Source organism: Felis catus, chromosome D1 (genome assembly GCF_018350175.1).
Source record: "Felis catus isolate Fca126 chromosome D1, F.catus_Fca126_mat1.0, whole genome shotgun sequence".
Classification (NCBI taxonomy): Eukaryota; Metazoa; Chordata; class Mammalia; order Carnivora; family Felidae; genus Felis; species Felis catus.
The window spans coordinates 47,975,317-47,993,694 of NC_058377.1; the positions used below are offsets into that span (position 1 = coordinate 47,975,317).

The window sequence follows — 18,378 nt, forward strand, 5'->3', positions numbered from 1 at the left end:
ATGGGGCTCAACCCCATGAACCATGATATCATGGCCTGAGCTGAAATGAAGAGTTGGCTGAGCCACCCAGGTGCCCCAATTTTAGTCATTCTAAGGGGTGTGTGGTGGTATCTCATTATGGTTTAAAAATTATTTCCCTAATGGCTTAAAATATTGACTTTCTTTTCTTGAGTTTTCCATCCACTAATATTTTTAAATATCTCAAATAATCTTTACAATCCCTTATGGAAGATGTATTTTTATGGGAAAACAAACAGAGAAGAATTCCTGATAAACTGAAATCAAGAAGTATCTAATTGTAAATACTACCAATTTTCTGCCTCCCTGGCACCAAGTAACACCCAACCTATATGGTTTCTACACTATTGGACAAAGGGTTAGTATGTAAGAGTCAGAGTCAATAGAGTGGCTACTAAGAAAAACAGGAGTCCTGAAGATTAAAAAAAGAAGAAAGTTATTAAGTATTGGAATTCTTCAAAGCCTGGTCATAGGGAATTTTCTTTCCTCATGCACTTCTTTCAGAGGTTAAATGATATCTTTGATACTCAAGGTTTTAATACAGCGTATTCAGAGACAATGAATAAAGTTAAATTTCTACCCCAGAAATTTACTCTGAGGTTTAGATACATGTATTCAACTTAGGGTTAGAAAAGGCATCCTAAATATAAATGAACAAACAACAAGCAGATAATAAACAATAATGATATCTCTCAACCCACACATATGCACCTACTCTGTTCTCCTCTTTAATTATGGCCTGTTTCAGTGAATGACATTACAAATTATCCAGTTAGGTATACATCAGAAACCCGGAACTCATTCTTCATTTCTCCCCATATCTGACGTAGCACCACTGCCTCTTGCTTATACTCTAAAATGTTCCTTGAGTCCAATCATTTGTCTTTGTTTCTACTGCTAATACTCTAGTCTAAATCTCTACTATGTATTGCCTGCATTACTGAAAGTGCCTTCTACATAGACTATACACTGCCCTTATTACCCTTTTCCAATCCTCCACATTGCAGCCAGAATGACTTTACTGAAATGCAAATACATATCACAGCCCTCTTAATATTCACTTAAATATTTTGTATACATTTTCATACACACACACATGCACACACACGTGTGGTCCAGATGGTTTTATTCTGGTGAATTCTACCAAATATTTAAGGAAGAAATAATATGAGTTTCATGTAAAACATTCCAAAATATTGAAGAAGAGACAATACCTTCCAATTCATTCTTTGAGATAGGTATCTGATACCAAAAATGGGAATATAAGAAAAGCATACTGCAGATTAATATCCCTCAGGGACATAAATGCAAAATCCAAATAAAATTTTAGCATAGCTAATCCAATACTGTATAAAATTATAATACATCATGACCAAGTAAGGTTTATCTCAGGAATAGAGGATTTATATTTAAAAAAATCACCATATAAACTAAGAAAAAATAATCATATATATAATCATGTATACACAATACACACACACACGTGTGTGTGTGTGTGTGTGTGTGTGTGTGCGCAGAAAAGACATCTGAGAAAAACCAATGTCTATTCTTGATTAAAAAAAAAAAAAAACTCTCAGCAAAGTAGAAGCAATTAGAAGGGATCTTCCTTAACCTAATAAAGAACCTTATGAAAAACCAACAGCTAACATTATACTTAATATTGAAAGACTGAATATTTTCACCTTATCAGGAACAAGACAGAGATATTCACTTGCACTACTTTCATGCAACACTGTACTGGATGTTCTGTCCAGCATTTTCAGTCAAGGAAAAGAAACAAAGGAAGAAGTAAAACTTACTATTCACAGATGACATGATATGATCTGATGGAATCTATAAAAAAAAGTGGGGACAAATTAGTGAGTTTAGCAAGTTAGTAAGATAAAAAGTTGATCTAGAAAACTCAAGTGTATTTGTCCACAGTAAGAATGAACAGTTAGAAACTGAAATCAAGCAATTCTATTTACAATAGCAAAAAATATTAAGTACTTAGGAATAAATCTGATGAAAGATGTGAAAGAACTGTGCATTTAAAATTACACAGTATTGCTGAGGAAAATTAAAGATGATCTAAATAAATGAAGAGGTACCTTGCTCCTATGTTGAAAGACTAATCATTGTTAAAATGTTTATTCTCTACAAATTAATCTAGAGATTCAACATAATCCCTATCAAAGTTCTAGAGAAATTGTCATAGATGTCAAGCTAATTCTAAAATTCATGTGGAAATTCAAAGTATCTAGGAGAGTCAAAATAGCTTTGAAAGAGCTGGTATAAAGATGGTATTTGTGTAAAGGTAGACAAATAGATCAATAGAGAGGAATTGAGAGTCCAAAAATAAACCAGACTTCTAAGGACAACTGATTTTTGACAAAAGCCTACAATTGAGTGAAGAAAGGAGAGCTATTTTAGCAAGTAGTGCTTGAACAATTGGATATACATATGCAAAAAAAAAAAAAGAGCCTGGATCCATACCTCACACTGTGTATAAAAAAATAGGTCCAAATTTATCATAGACTTAAATGTAAAACATAAACTACAAAAATTCTGGAAGATACTAGAGGATAACATCTTTGTGACTTTAGTCACATTGATTAGATATGGCACGAAAAATATGAATCATAAAAGTTAGGCACTATTAAAAGAATGAGAACACAAGCTATAAACTGAGGGGAAATATGTGCAAACATATATCTAATTGAGGGCTTAACTCCCAATTATATAAAGAACTCTCAAGACTCAACAAGAAACAACTCAATTTCAAAGATGACTGAAAGATTTGAGTAGACACTACCAAAGAAGATCACAGACAGCAAATAAGCATGGGAAATTGTTTGCTATTAATACTTAGGGAAAAGCAAATTAAAATTACAATGAGATAGTAATATACATCTATTAAAATGGCTAAAATTAAAATCATACCAGGTTTGACTTAAATCTGAAGGGGCTGGAATTCTGATCCACTATTGGAGGGAGTTTTAAATGGTACAATCACTTTGAAAGTTTCTCAAAAATGTAAATATGTCTACCATGTGATCATTCTTTTCCAATCCAATAAAAAAGAAAATATGTCTGTACAAAGACTTATACACAAATATGCAGAACAACTATGCAGCCCCAAAGTGGAAACAATGCAGATGTTCATTAACCGATGAATGGATAAACAAATTATAGTATACCTTTACAATGTACTGTTACATAGCAATAAAAAAGACGTGAATGAGACAACAGCATAGATGAATCTCAGATATGTTAAGTGAAAAAACAATCAGGAAAAGCACATACCATATGATTTCATTTATATAAATTTCTAGAAAGTGCAAACTAATCTGTCATGATAGAAAGCAGATCTCTGGTTGCTTTCAGATGGAGAGTAGGAAAGAATTGCTTGACAGGGGTTATAAAGGTGAACAGTTATGTTCACTGTCTTGATTATGCTGATGGTTTCAGGGATGTATACATACACTGAAGCTTATGTTGTACTTTACATATTTGTTTATATTATATTTCAGTTATATCGATGAAGCTACTTTAAAAATATTTTCAGGTAGTTTCCTATGGCTTTTAGAATACAAACAAAAATCTTAAATATAGTCTGCGTAGTTTGACCTTTACTTTCATCAGCCTCTCCTCACTTGATGTTTGCCCTTGGTTCCGTGTTCTAGTTATTCTGGGCTTATCTCAGTTCTCCCCTACACTCCTTATTTTTGACACCACGTGTTCTTTGTATATTTTATTCCCTCTATTTGAGATGTTTTTCAGTATCCCATGTGTCCAGTAAATTCCCATTCACTTTCCCAATTGTATATTCTCTGATGAGATCCTCCTATAGGCTTTCATGAAGTCATGAAGCTCTACTCAAAGCATGTATCCCAAATCGCCTTCCTTACTAGTCTCCATGAGGCCAGGACTGTATTGATCTAGTTAAACTGCATTCCAAACTCAGCATAGTGTGTAACACATAAAAGACACACAAAAATATTTGTTGAAGGAATTGAGTGAATAAGAAAATAGTAATTGGGAACCACAAATGGGAAATTAAGTAAATATGCAAATGTCATGAACACAGCAAAGGCTTTTCTGTGGTCATATGATAACAACTTTAGCAAACACAATTTAGATCTTCCAACACATTATACCTGAGAATGACTATCCTTATAATGAGAGAGCACCAGCACTTTTATAATGGGATTAATTCACACACTGTAGTAAAATACAGTTTTCTCACAATAACCTTATTTTAAGCAAACAGGAAATGGAAATCTAGTTTGGCTATATTTTATAATTTGGTGCTATCAAGTACTTTAACCAGCATTCTTGCAGCTTATTAAGAGAAAAAGATAATTGAGTCATAATCTTAATTCTGTGGTATGTTACTGGAGATTGTAAAAGAGATCTGATGTCTTCCTGGTTTCAGACAAGCGTTTGTTGCACTGAGTATTCATTTCACTTTGTTTGCGTATGATTAGCTGAGGGCCCCTGCTTGCAACATAATAGAGTGGTGTTTTTCAGGGTAAGTAAGTCACCTCATTTAGCTCTTGCAGCTTGAAGAACCATCTATTGTTTAGATGAAAGGAAGCTGATAAGGAAAATCTATTTGTAGTAGTAAAGCACAGTGGCAATATAAAGCCGTTTAAAACGAGCCATGTTTTTGACAGTCTATCCATGAATTGCTGCTTTCAAAGTTAACTTCAATTTAGTATATATTTTTTAACAATGAACAATTTGCCGTTGTTTCACAGATGGACAAACACAGTATAAAAATAGAATTAGTCATTTCATAGGAATTTTGCTGTGTTTGACAGATATATGAAATAAGTTTCTTGGCTTGATTTGGTATATAATGAATGAATGAATTAAAGAATGAATGAATGAACAAATATTGTTAAGCATTCATTAATAATATGTGCCAGGTCAGCAAAAGAAACAGTCAACAAAAAGAAAAGTCAATCTCTAGAAAGGGAGAAATATTTGCAAATCATATATGTACATAAGGGTTTAATATGCAAAATATATAAAGAACTTATACAACTCAATAGCAAAAAAGCCCCCAAACTCAAAAAATTGTAATTAAAAATGGGCAGAAGAGCTGTGTAGACATATTACCAGAGAAGACATAAAGATGGGGAACAGGAACATGAAAAAGTGCTCATTATCATTAATCATCAGGGAAATGCAAGTAAGAACCACAATGAGATATCACATCACACCTGTTAGAATGGCTGTCATCAAAAAGACGAGATAACAAGTGTTAGTGAGGATGTAGAGAAAAAGTTATCCTTATGTTAGGGAAACAACCTGAATGTCCATCAACAGATGGATAAAGAAGATGTAGTATATACAATGGTATATTATTCATCCATAAAAAAGAAATAAATCTTGACATTTGCAACAATATGGATCATCTTGCTTGATGCTTGAGGACATCATGCTAAGTGAAATAAGTCAGAGATAAACAAGTACTGTATGATATAACTATACATGGAATCTAAAAAAGCCAAACTCATAGAAACAGAGTAGAATGGTGATTACCAGAGGCTGAGGAATAGTGGAAATGGAGATATATTGATGGAAAGGCATGAAATTTTAGTAATAAGATAAGTCATGGGGATCTAATGTACAACATGGTGATTATAGTTAACAATACTGTATTATATATTTGAGAGTTACTAAGAGAGTAGATCTTAAATGTTCTCCCCACAAAAAGAAGTGGCAATTGATGTGAGATGACAGAAGTGTTAGCTAATGCTATGGTGGTAACCATTTAGCAGTGTGTAAGTATATCAAATCAACATGTTGTACTCTTTACACTTGTACAACTTTATAATTCAGTCATATCTAAATAAAAAACAATAGAGCTTTTATAACTGACAAGTATAATAATAAGTTAAAAACTAAGTAAATGTTTTAAAGAACTAAAGACAGAATTAGTACATGGAAAGATTTCTGAGGAAATTACCCATGGTGTAGCACAAGCAGCCAAAGAAATAATGGATATAAAAGAAAAGGAAAGTAAATATATGTATAATCAAAATTTTAAAAAAAAGGATAAGAGAACATGGAGAGAAAAAATGCATAGTGGTATGACTTCACATTTTTTTTATAATTGATTAAAGACATGAGTCCTTGGATTCATTTTTTAATTGATTAAAGATATGAATCCTTAGATATGGCCACTACAAGAAAACCTAAACAGGATACAGAAAGTGAATTTCATATCTAATTACATTGGAGTGAATCTCCAAGACAATGAACAAAATTGGTCAGTGTGAAAAACCGAGCAATTACAAAAAAAGATGACTAGATTTATTCTTCAGAATACTTGGAGAAATAAGCTGGCAACCTAGAACTTATACTCAGCTAAACTGTCATGTAAAAACCCAATAAAATAACCAAATAAAAATAACATCTTGAGACAAATCAAAATGGAACAGCAGAATTTTGCTCGGGTATCATGTATAAGACACTTATGGAGAATAAAAATGAGTCCCATGGGATTTTTAGTGAAAATTTAAATTCATACAAGCATAAATTGACTATTACACATTAACAATTTTTGAATATTAATGCTCTTTGCACTAAGAATTCCTTATCTGTAACTTTTAGCCAAATAATTTTGTTATGCATATGTGCCAATATTTTCCTATAAGAATGTTTCAATTTTTTTCATAATATTGAAGTAAGAAATATTCTCGAACTGTAACAAGAAGTGACTTGTGAAACATGCCATGAAATATTGAAAATACTATGGCATCATTAATGGCATTTTTGTATGCAGATTTTTGTCTAAAAGCAAGAATAGGTACCAAAGGTATATTTTTTTTTCAAAAACAGCCTACACTATTGGATATAGTTTGAATACAGTTTTATTGTGATGTTATTGGAGCTGTATCTTCTAAAATACTACAATTAATTATCTCTGGCATTGGAGTAATGAGTACTTTCAAATGGTTTGTTCCTGGTAGTGCTTTAAAATTATTTCCACATCAAACTTTGCATTTGTACATAGCATTTATTTTTAATAATATTTTTTCTATTTGCATATGAAAAATATATATTTTACTTAATCCTCATTGGACCCCTCTGAGGTGTTTTATTTAACAACCTATCCTTTTTTTAATGGATGGGAAAATTAACTGTCAAAGAGGTTAACTGATTATCTCAGTTACAAAGTGTAAAAGCTAGGACTGGAACCCAAGATTCAAATCTTATTCTTTCAACACTGACATCAAATTTGGTGAACAGGACCTAAATAGTGCTTTTGTTTGTTTGTTTCTTTTTTTTTTTTTTTTTTAATTTGATTTTCATACTGAAGCAACTTGCCCAGGTGGTGTGAGGGTGATATTTTGGAGTTGCTGTCAAAATGGTGCTTAAGAGTGAAAGTGAACTTGATGAGAAGTCTTAGAGGCAAATTTTTGCCTGGCCTTATTCTGAAGGTGAGGACAATCATTATTTCAAAAATGCTTGATGCTAACACAAAATGTCAAAATTGATTTTGAATCAATGAGCTAAGCTTCCTCAATAAAGATTGTATTGTTTCCAACTAGGTGTTGGGGGTGTTTGGGTCACATAGTTAGGGGTAGAAATGAGTAGAAATGGAGGAATCAGAAATGACAGAACATGAAGAGTCAGCAGTCATGGGGAAAGCATGATGCATTTTAGAGTCAGTTTTGTGGGGTCTAACGCTAGTACAAACCTTCATTGCAGGTATGTGTTCCTCATCAAGAGGGATTTGAAATTGCTGAGAAAGTGTGAGGGGAAATTTTTGGAGACTAAAATTTGTGAAGAAAGTTTAGAGTCAGAACTGTTGAGTATAAAGATATTATACACATTGGGTAGGTCCGATAGGTTTATTCTTTCCTGTTAATTTTTATCGTAAAAATAAAATCAGGAAATTAACATAAAGCTCTTACAATTTACTGAGAGCCTAGGAAAAAACCAGGTAAGTGTGACAGGCATTTTGAAATACATTATCTCTTTTAAGCCATATAGGGATCCTATAGCATTATTACCTTTTTACAAAACCAGAAATCATGGTTCAGAGAAGTTAACTAGATTGGTCAAGAATTCTTAGAACTTAAAGTACATTTATGAATACTTAATTATATATACTTCATTACTGTTGGAAAGAGCTACTGTTAGCTTTTATTTCATGACAGTCTCTTCAATTAATCTATAAAGTCATTGATGACAGAAAGGCCAGACCTCTCCACCTTACAAATTTGAGAAACCTCAATGATAAAAATACAGGTTATATTACAAACCTATTGATGTTTTAATTACTTTAAAACATCTCTACAAAAGATTAAGTGAAAATAAGTGGACTTCAATTTGCAGTGAAAGGGAAGGGAGGGGAAGGAAAATAATGGTTGAAATCACACAGCAAAACCTAGTGTGTCTGATTGGCTCCAAAGTCCTTATGTCATCTTAATCTACCACACTTTTTATAGGAATCATGGGAAGAATTCCCTCAAAGAGGTACTAAATAAACCCTGTTATGGAAAGTCATGAAAAAATAGAAGTGTTAGCTGTAAGAGGCAGAATAACCTACTTTAAGAACTTGGCTCCTATGGTCAGATTGGTTCGGTTCAAATTCCAATTCTATCACCCAGATAAGTTGTCATCCACTGTGTTATTGTTCCAAATATTCTCTCTTCCTTCCCAGTGAGAGGATTACCCTTCTCCACCTGACTGGCATCAGGTTTGACCATATGACCTGCCTTGGCCAATAAAATGTGAAGTCTGAGCAGAAATGTGAAGAGCCACTGCATATTCAGCCATTGATCATTTTTTCCTTCAGTTATGAGAATATCATGTCCCTGATAGATGATATTCTTTTATGGAACAACATGGGCTAGGGTCCTAGTCAAGCTGTGAAGGACATGTAACAAAAGGGAGAAATAAACCTTTGTGGTTGAACGCCATGGAGATTTTTTTGTTGATTCATTAAGCTAACTAATATACCAATTTTGTTAGCCTGGAGACATCTCTCTCTGATTCGCTTTCCCTTTTTTATAAGATTTAGTGGTTTGGTGATTAAATAAATTAATGTAGATAAAGTACCTAAACCAGAGCAGAGCTGGTAAATATTTCTCTGAAGAGGAAAAGTTTTGATCCATTATGTTTGTCAATTTCCGTGGGGATAAATTCTTCTTTCACAGCTGATTCCAAGGTACTATCATGATGACACTGAGTGGAGATTTGGAAAGAGGTACACAAATTGGGCTTTCAAGAGTAGGGTCTAGCTCCAGCCCATAGATGAATTTAGAATAGTGCACGAAGCAAACACTTATCCAAGCATATCAAATAGTAAGCACTATAGAAGAGTTTAATGAAGACAGGTGACTGAATGGAATTGCTTGTTAAATCTCCTTTTATTCTTAAGATTCTATGTTTGGAAGGCAACTCAGAGAATTCAGCACTGGAGGTAAACTTGGAAGTACTCTGGTATATCCATTTCATCGTGATAGACAAGGGAATTGGGGTTTAGAGAGTCTGGGTAGCTTGCTAAAAGTTATCCAGTCAATAAGAAAAAACACCAGGACTCTTGGTGTACAATACACCCTTTTCCCTTCCAACATGAAACACTTCTTTTTAAAAATTGCTTTGGAGGGGTGCCCGGGTGGCTCAGTTGGTGAATCTCTTGATTTTGGCTCCAGTCATGATCTCACGGTTCATGAGTTCAAGCCCCACATTGGGCTCTGTGCTGACAGTGTGGTGCTTGCTTGGGATTCTTTCTCTGTCTCCATCTCTCTCTTCCCCTCCTGTACTTGCACTCTCTCACTCTCAAATAAATAAACTTTAAAACTAATAAAAATTGCAATGGAGAGGCTCAAGAGAGAAAGGAAAAAGGGTAAATAGGTAATGCCTCTTATCTTTTCTCAATTTCTGATTAGTAATAATAATGACAAAATATTAAAATTGAATCCTGGTCATATTTATTGATAATCCTGGTTTTAGGTATGTGATTTTGAGTCAGTTTTGAGGAAAGTTGTCGTTAGGAAAAAATTTTAATAGCATATAGTTGTCATGTATAATTTTGAAAAAGTGATAATTATTAGAACTGTAAATATTACAAATCAGTGAAATGTCTAAGGGTGGTTATTTTGATTATTAAAATGAGTGCATCATCTCCTGGCATAGCCCAGTAATATCTCCTCCTAAAAATATTGCAGTATATCCCCATGCAGAATACTCCCAAATTAGTGCTTTTCAGACCAATAATGCAGTGTTCATATTTTAAGGTAACAGTGATTCATTTTTTTTTAACCATAGTGGTTACTGGCTGTAACTGTGGAATGCATTGTCATGGAAACCACACCCCCCTTCTTCTGCCCCTTTTCAATTCACCCCAGAGCTATTATTGAGAAACAGGAATTAAAGGAAAGCATTTCGTCAGATGCATGTGAACAGATATAACACATACACACATATACAAACACATACACGTGTGTGTATAGAGAAATGAATTCTCATTGATTAAATTTAAACAATAAGATTAAAGAACTGAAATACACATTTTTTTTTTCTTGTATATTGCCTTTGGCTTTCTCAGTCTAAACCAGCACAAACTGTAAAATGGGAAATAACTTGAACATAGCAGCCTTTAATGCTGCCCTAGAATAGGAGGTCAGCCTTAGCTTGGGTAATTCATTAGGGAAAGACTGTGTTAGTTATTATTGGAACATCACAATATAGAGCATACAATACTTTTGGGGTGTTTGAAATCCAAATTATAGGCTAATGAATAAGGGAAATATTGTACAATTTTTTTTTAGAATCCATTTGCCTTTGGAAAAACAGCCATAATTATAGATGCTCTGTAGGTGGAAGTGCTCACACAATCACACATTTTATGGTAACATAAAGGGATAAAATGATAAGGGATACACTTAATGTGTGAATGTGACTTTAGGATTCACAGAAGGCACCAGACCAGAGTTCTGATCCTAAAATGTGATCTGGTATATTTAAGCACATATATATTAGACCTCCTGAGCTCCAGCAGCCCCTGGATGCCCAACAAATTGAATCAGTCCTGACTGCTAATAGGGGAATTGACAAGGTAAGGATTCCTGTGTTTACTATGAGATCCCAAAGCCTGAGGCATAGATAGCTCCCTTCTTCAGTTAGAACTAGATTTGCCTCAACTTTTACTTTCTTTTTATGGGGATCTTTGCTCATACTTTGTTCCATGTTGATTTCCCTTCAGGAGGTCTTAATTTTGTAAGCAGTACCCATATTCCTCTCACCAGATGCCTGAGTAAAAATGTTGAGTCCTTGATATCCTCCTGGCCTATGGAATGATAACATAGAGTTGAACCTAAGAATCCCAAGGAATTATTCAATCAGGTTTGGTTTCCATTAACTTGAGACAAGAGGGGAGGGTATTTTGGATATGGGCAGGTGAAAGAAAGTTTATAGGGCACTGCATTTGACTTGACAATTTGCAAGTTGGTCTTTTGTTCTTATTGGAACTTATAAATCTGAATCATATGGTCGTATTGGGGCTCATTAATTTAGATAGAGCTCAAGTGATCTGGTATTCTCCTGGAACTGCCTTAGGGAGATGTGTTTCCAGCAGAATTTGCTATGGATATTTAGGACTCTTTTGCTGGTATATTTCAAGCAGGATCTCAGGTGAATGCCCAATCAGAGACTTTTGAAACTACCATATTCATGTGAATATGACAGCTCTAACCCTTCTCAAATAAATCTGGAGTCTTGACAACATGATTCTGGAGAAATAGGTGAAGTCTCCCATGATGTTGCTTTGTAAACTATCTTCTGTCAGTTTGCTTTAAGCCATCTTCATGGTTTATTGACTGTGTGGCTTGGGCAAGTGATATATCCTCAGGGCCCCCGTTTCTTCCTCTGGAAAAATGTGTCCAATAATATCTCTCTCTCTCTCTCTCAGACTAAGACATGAGACAGGCTGTATAAGTAAAGAGAGGTTCTAGGTACCACCAGGACTTACCACAGGAATTTCCTTATTGTCTAGTTTTCATGACAACCCTGAAAGGTAGGAGTTAATAGCATCACTTCACAGATAAGCAGAGGCTCAAACAGTGTTAAGTGATTGACACAAAGCCACTCAGCACCAGTGACAGAGTCTAATTCAAATCCTGATGTCATCCTTTCTTTCCAACCATTTGTGAGGCAAAATGCCAGGCACTCAGGTGGCACCAAAAGGGTGCTAGTTTTACCCACTTCCTACTCTTCTACATCCCTCCTAACTTTTTTTTATTTTTTTTTATTTTTTGGTCTTCAATAAGCAGTTTTGCAGCTGGGCCAGCCACATGCTGAAATTTTTTTTTTTTTTTTTGTCTTTTGCAATTTTGATAGCCTCACTTTAAAAAGGAAGAAAAAAGAAAAAAAAGAAAAGAAAGAAAAAACCAGTAAAGCATATCCACCAGTCTTGCCATTCATACTTCCAGAACAGCATAAAGACTTCTGGGGCTTTTCTGAGCCTCTAAGACATCAAGGTGGGGAAGGGGCTGACTCTTTGAGTTTGAAAAATGTTATATCAGAAAAAAACTTGATTATGAGGAAGATTCTACCACCTAGGGAGTGAGTCAGCTCCCTGACCCAGAAGTCAAGGGCATAGGGTCCCAGCAAAATCATTTTCAGTACACTTCTACCCCAGATCCCTTTGCGGGCCATCAACTCAGGCACACCAGTATCAGAGGGCCAGCCTGGAGGATGCACTCAGCAGGGTTCACAAGGGCCTCCCCTTCTTCAGAGCTCACCCTGGGAGGTCACCTATTCTGGAGGCATCAGCGATAGGGGTCCAGTGTGGCCTCGGGTCACATAACACTGGAGCCCTCTTACACCAACCGCAGAGACTCTTAGGTGGCACAGAGCGCGCCGAGGGCTGAGCTAGGCTGGGAGCACCTTGCTCCCTCCCTCTGCCGGCCCCTCCCTTCCACCCCACTTGCCCGGCCAGCGCTCCCCACGGTGACTCTGGATTGCAGCAAGCCACTGGCTTTTTACCAAATCGGGAGCTGCAGTATTTTTTTTTTTTTTTCCTTTTCCTTCAGAGAGAATTATTTCAGCCCCCTTCAGCTCGCATGACAATCTTGTGTGACTGGGGCGAGTAGGCGGGCACATCCTTTTACATGCTAATACTGCCCCACCTCCTTTGAACCCTCCTCTAAGCGCCTAGCTCCTTTTTATTTTTATTTTGTATTTTTTTTAATTTTTTAAAATTTTACCCACCCTAAATTCACCATAGAAGGGGGGGAAACCCTTCTCGGTTCTGTCCCTCCCCCCACGCCTCATTCCCCAGGGAAGGGAGACCCCGAACGCTTGTTACTTGCCCGCGTTGCTTCCACCCAGGCGCCGGGATGGCCGCGCAGGGCGCAGGGGGCAGCTATCGGAGCGGCTGCACGGTCTAGGCTGTCACTCCATGTGCCCGGCGGCGAGCACCGTGTTCGGGTCCCCAAGCGAGCTGCCACTGCCGCAGCTCGAAAGGAATGTCCCCTGTTGTTAAGGACCCTGACTGTTTTACCCCAATGATTTGCCACTGCAAAGTTGCTTGCACCAACAACACTTTGTCGTTGATGTTTGGATGCAAGGTAGGACGAGGTTCATGTCTTTTTAATGCATGCTGCCTCCCTTGGGGGAGCTAACAATTCCTTTTGTTGTTTGTTTATGTGTCTGCTTGTTGGGAGAGTGACAAAAGCTACGACTTGCTCTGCCCTTTCTGGGAGCTGGCTGGGTTTGGGGGCCTTGAGAGCGCACGGATTTTACAGAGTCCGATGTTGGGTTGATAACTCCTTTGTGGCAGGACCCTGGTCTCTAATGTACCGAGGTTCCAAGAGCAGATCACGCCTCGGAAAGGGGGCGCCGTAGGTGACTCTGTGCTTGGGATCTTGTCATACATTTAGTTAGTGATTGGGCTTCTGGCTGCTCATTTGTGAGCTCCTGAACTCATCACAGGTTACCACTGCCTGGAGCCCCGGACCCAACGGCCCACAATCAGGGTTATCTGGGATGGTGGATGTGCTCTTGAGATGAAATCGAACGTATTAGTTTGCAATTTGACACTTTTAAATCTGAAGAGTTTATTTTTATTCTAGACAGCAAATCTGGAGATGGGCTCATGTTGCCCCTAATTGTGTACGTTTTCTGTAAGCTTATACAAGCCACTTGAAATCAACATTCAGAAATGTTATCAAGAGGTGTCACAATTAATCAGTGAAGTTTCTAGCGAGTAACTGTCCCAGCCCAGATGTTTGTAAAGGTGATTAGTTTTCCCAAGGAAAAGAGATTTCAAGGGTTTTGAAGCAGGCTACCATTCATTAATCCTTGTCTCTAACTTTGTTGGTGGACTGGAAGATGCATGAAATTTGGTATATGAGTGGTCTTAGCCCATGAATGATCTGAGTTCATGTCCCCTTAGCTCTAGACACACATACCTTCACTTCTTTTCATTGTGCAAAGCTGGTGAGTTTGTCTGGCCTGTTTGTATAAAACACTTTTGTGGCTACTATGGTGATTCTTAGGGGAGAGAGAGCTTGATCTGAAATAACTGAAAATTCACTTTGGTAAGTGAATAAAATCACATGATCCCTGTTGTTCTTAAAGATAACACCAGTGACTGGACTTGACACCGGTAAGCACCTTAGGCAGTAGAGTTAATGAAACATAGACATTCAACTTCATGGATAGTGCTCAGAGGAAGTGTAGCTGTAATGGAAAAATGGGGAGTCAGAATTGTGAGTTTTATACTGATTATGCCTAGAGAATCTCTTATCAGATGAGAGGTGTGGATGAAGTGATCCTCCTTGGCTCTAATATTCTCCAATAATTCTTTTATAAAACCATTTAGTGGTAAAGTTATTGCTAAATATTGATGTTTTTTACTCAATATAGTAGACTGTACCTTAGAGTCCATTAAAAAACCACTGACCATACTGAAGACTAGCTAGATGCTCCTTTTGAAACCCTTGGAAAGGTCTTAGAGTTTTTGAAGGTTTTTGTGTTCATTGCTATCAGGAAGATGTATGTGAATGAACAGCACCAGTAGCTGACTTATTAGCTCCTCTCCCTCACATAACCTGCTACCCTCCCCCGTGCTTCTATCCACTCACTCTTCTAACTGTATTTACAGTGGCACCTTAGCAATGGCTACTATTTAAAATCCATTCCCATACACTTATGAGAATTGCTTTGCAGCACTAAGTGATTATGAACAAAGGTGAATAATTTGTCAAGGGAAATTAAACACAAGCTAATCATCAAATAGGATAAGCTATTGGTGTGGAAATGTTGTTGAATATGCATTCAACCCTTGAAGCTCCTTTTCAAAGAAGTTTTTTTTTTTTATGCTGTTAAAATTACACACATGCTTTTTTTTAAGGCTAGGGAATTAAATTAGTTTAACTTACTTTAAGTTCTCTTTTGGTGCTCTGGTTTGAAAAGTTCAGTTTGTGAGAGAGAACCATGTCAATACAGGCAAGCACCTAAATCGTGTGTTGGTAGACATTGTTCTATGGAAAAGAAATCAAGTCTCCATGAAAATGAAAGAATACTTTTAGAGGGTCTATCCCATTCCCTTTTGTCAAGTATTTGAATAAGATCATTCATAAGCCCAATATAATGAGATTGGTCATTACATTATAGTCATACTTAACAGTTGCTTAATTATAGACTGGTTGATGTAAATCTCCCACCTTGGAATCTTAGATATGGAAAGAGTAATGGAGTCTCCTACTCTTGCCTTTCTCTGGTGAAATTCTTTGAGACTATCTGATGGATGACAACAGAATATACTATACACTTGTATATCATATAGGACTAGGTTTCAAAACTAGAAGTAGATGTACCACTTATCAGATATATGACTTCTCTAGGTCTCAGTTTCCTCATAGGTAAAATGGCCACAGTAATAACTTTTGCCTTATATATTACTATGTCATTGTAAAAAATAGTTTAAATGAGGTACATGCAGTTCTTAGTATGTATGTATTCACCAAATGATTGATACTTTAATTTGGCCTTGGTTATTTTTACAGCTCTGTTAAGAAGGGCTCATCACTTCTAAAAGGACCTTCTTTCACTGTTATTTTGATAAATTGTTTCTTTGCTGTGAGCATGATCATTGCTTTTGCTAAGGTTTCTTTTCTCTATGCAAAGTGTTTATATAAAATGTAGGAACAATTTATATATTGATAAAACATTCAAAAACCACAGTGGGTTTATGAAAACTACTGAAAACTGATAATATTGTTTTACTCAATAAACAAATATTCATTGAGCAATGAATAAATGCTAGACACTGGAGATGTGGCAGTAAACAACTCTTGTCTTCCATGGTCTCAAAGTCAAATGATGTGGTAGATGATTGCATTAATTGCAGTGTTGATTTATGAAAAAATATAAAATAAGGATTTTAGTTGACTCTGAGCAGTGAAACTGGAATTTAAATAATTGTTGGGAAAACAACTCATGGAAATATAGATGCCAATATGGTGCCTCCAAAAATGCATTTATTCCAATATTATCCATCAAGTTTGAATGTAAGATTATTAGGATGGATATTTTCTTTCTGGGAAGATAGTTATCATGCAAAGTCTGAAACCATGTTTGCATGTTGGCCAGACTTAAGTTCAAAAACACTTAAACTGTTTATTCTTATTCTCTCAAACCTAGTAATGGCTTACAGGATACTGAGTAACTTAAGTGTTGAAGGAAGAAGCCCACAATAATTTTACTTTCTTAGCAATCTCCAGGGCCACAGCTTGCTGCATCCTGGCTGTTTCTCAGTTTACTTAGCTGACTATATGGCTTATGATGATGAATGTGAAGTGTCTTTCTGTGCTAGGCTGTATCCCAGGCACTGTGATTGGTATTAAAGATACAAATTCAAGTATGGCACCATTCCTTTCCTCCAGGAATTGCAAGTTTATTGAGGGAGATAATCCTACTCCCTTCTCTAAAGTACAGAAAACTAACAGTCCTATCAGTCTGTCATAAGAGAAACCAAAGCACTGTTATTCAGAAGAAAGTTTTCCTATTTTATCAGTCCTCTTTTTGCCCCAGTCCATATGCTCTTGTCATACAATGCTGCTATGGGAATGGAAATTCCATGGTGAATAAGGCCTTCTGAAACCTTTTCCCCCTTATAGTTGTTTTTTGTGTTATTATCTGAAAATAGGCATAACCTTTACCTTTGCTTAACTATGTTTTCTCCACATGCAGTATAATTCACTGGTCAGCCAATATATCATTTCTCTTTCTTTTATCTTACCCATAGCTACATTGCAGGGATCTGCAGCCTCTGTGTGTCCCCTTCCCTTCACTGTCTCCTTTCCAGTCACCATTTCCAAGGCAAAAACATGCAAACAAAAAAGATTGAATATTTGTTATTATCCCTAATATTCTAAAAGTTTAATGTAAAGTATAATGTTCTCTACAATTATTGCTTTGCCTTTTTTTTTGTAACTGAGAAGAAGTTGTTGTTGAAATAGGTTTTTGCCATGGGGAACCTCGCTCCCCTATCTCCTAGAGTCATATCTAAATATAATAGCTCATCTGAATCAAACTGTCAAGCCCCTAGGCCATATCAGGTGCCATTAATATTATGTTTGATGTATTGGGACAGAGAAAAGTTCTTAAAGTATATAGATATATATTTTTACTATGAATGCTTAGACATGTCATACACTGCCCCACCCCTCAAAGCAAGGAATCATCTGGTAAAAAGCAACTTCCATCTTGTCTACATGGTGCTTCTCCCAGAGAAAGAAGAATATGAATAAAAAAGAGTTTAAAATGGAAGGAAATAGAAAAGAAGAGGATGGAATTAAAATAAGGAAGGGATTCTTACTAAAAATGTAAAGGGAAAGAAAAATCAGCTTGATTAAGTATCCAGAAAGGCTAGACACTATCCTAGGTGCTTTACAAGTGTTATTTCTTCTAATCTCTATAGTTACCAGGTAATCAGAGAAAGGATGGAAGGAAAGTGAACTACAACAGGATGATGGGAAAGGAGAGAAGAGACATTAGGAAAGAGGAGAAAAAGGAAAAAGAAATGCCTTGTGGACTTCCATCCTCCAGAGGGTGCTTACACAATCACCCAAGATCTAAGTGTCTATCAGCACCTTTCTGGTGGACAGTTCCCTGGCACACTGGCATTCAAAACTCTTGCAAGCTTCCTTTTCCTGCCTAGAAAGTCTCTTTCAAGGAGAAGTGGGTTTGTTCATATGTGTATTTAAACATGGCCAAATTTTTTACAGAAGAGTGGCGAATATATCTATCATTATATTCATTAATAGATCCATCACTAAGTCTATATATTTTGAATATTGCCAATGCCTATTTTGGTATGTTCTTTATTTTTATTTTAAAGTAATA

At 36.1% G+C, this 18,378-nt stretch overlaps 1 protein-coding gene across 17 annotated transcripts in view; it reads left to right on the forward strand.

The window, feature by feature from the left end:
- Nucleotides 1-18,378, forward strand: part of DLG2 (discs large MAGUK scaffold protein 2) — a 2,054,427-nt gene that overhangs the window by 827,176 nt on the left and 1,208,873 nt on the right. Inside the window, exon 1 of one of the 17 annotated variants that reach the window (XM_023239385.2) lies at nt 13,038-13,595. The exons of 15 other annotated variants lie outside the window; for them this stretch is intronic. In XM_023239385.2, the coding sequence (XP_023095153.1) occupies nt 13,494-13,595 (102 nt within the window). In that variant the 5' untranslated portion in view covers nt 13,038-13,493. Of the gene's footprint in view, nt 1-13,037; nt 13,596-18,378 lie in introns of those variants that run through there. One more of the 17 variants, XM_045039825.1, reaches the window with a different exon arrangement.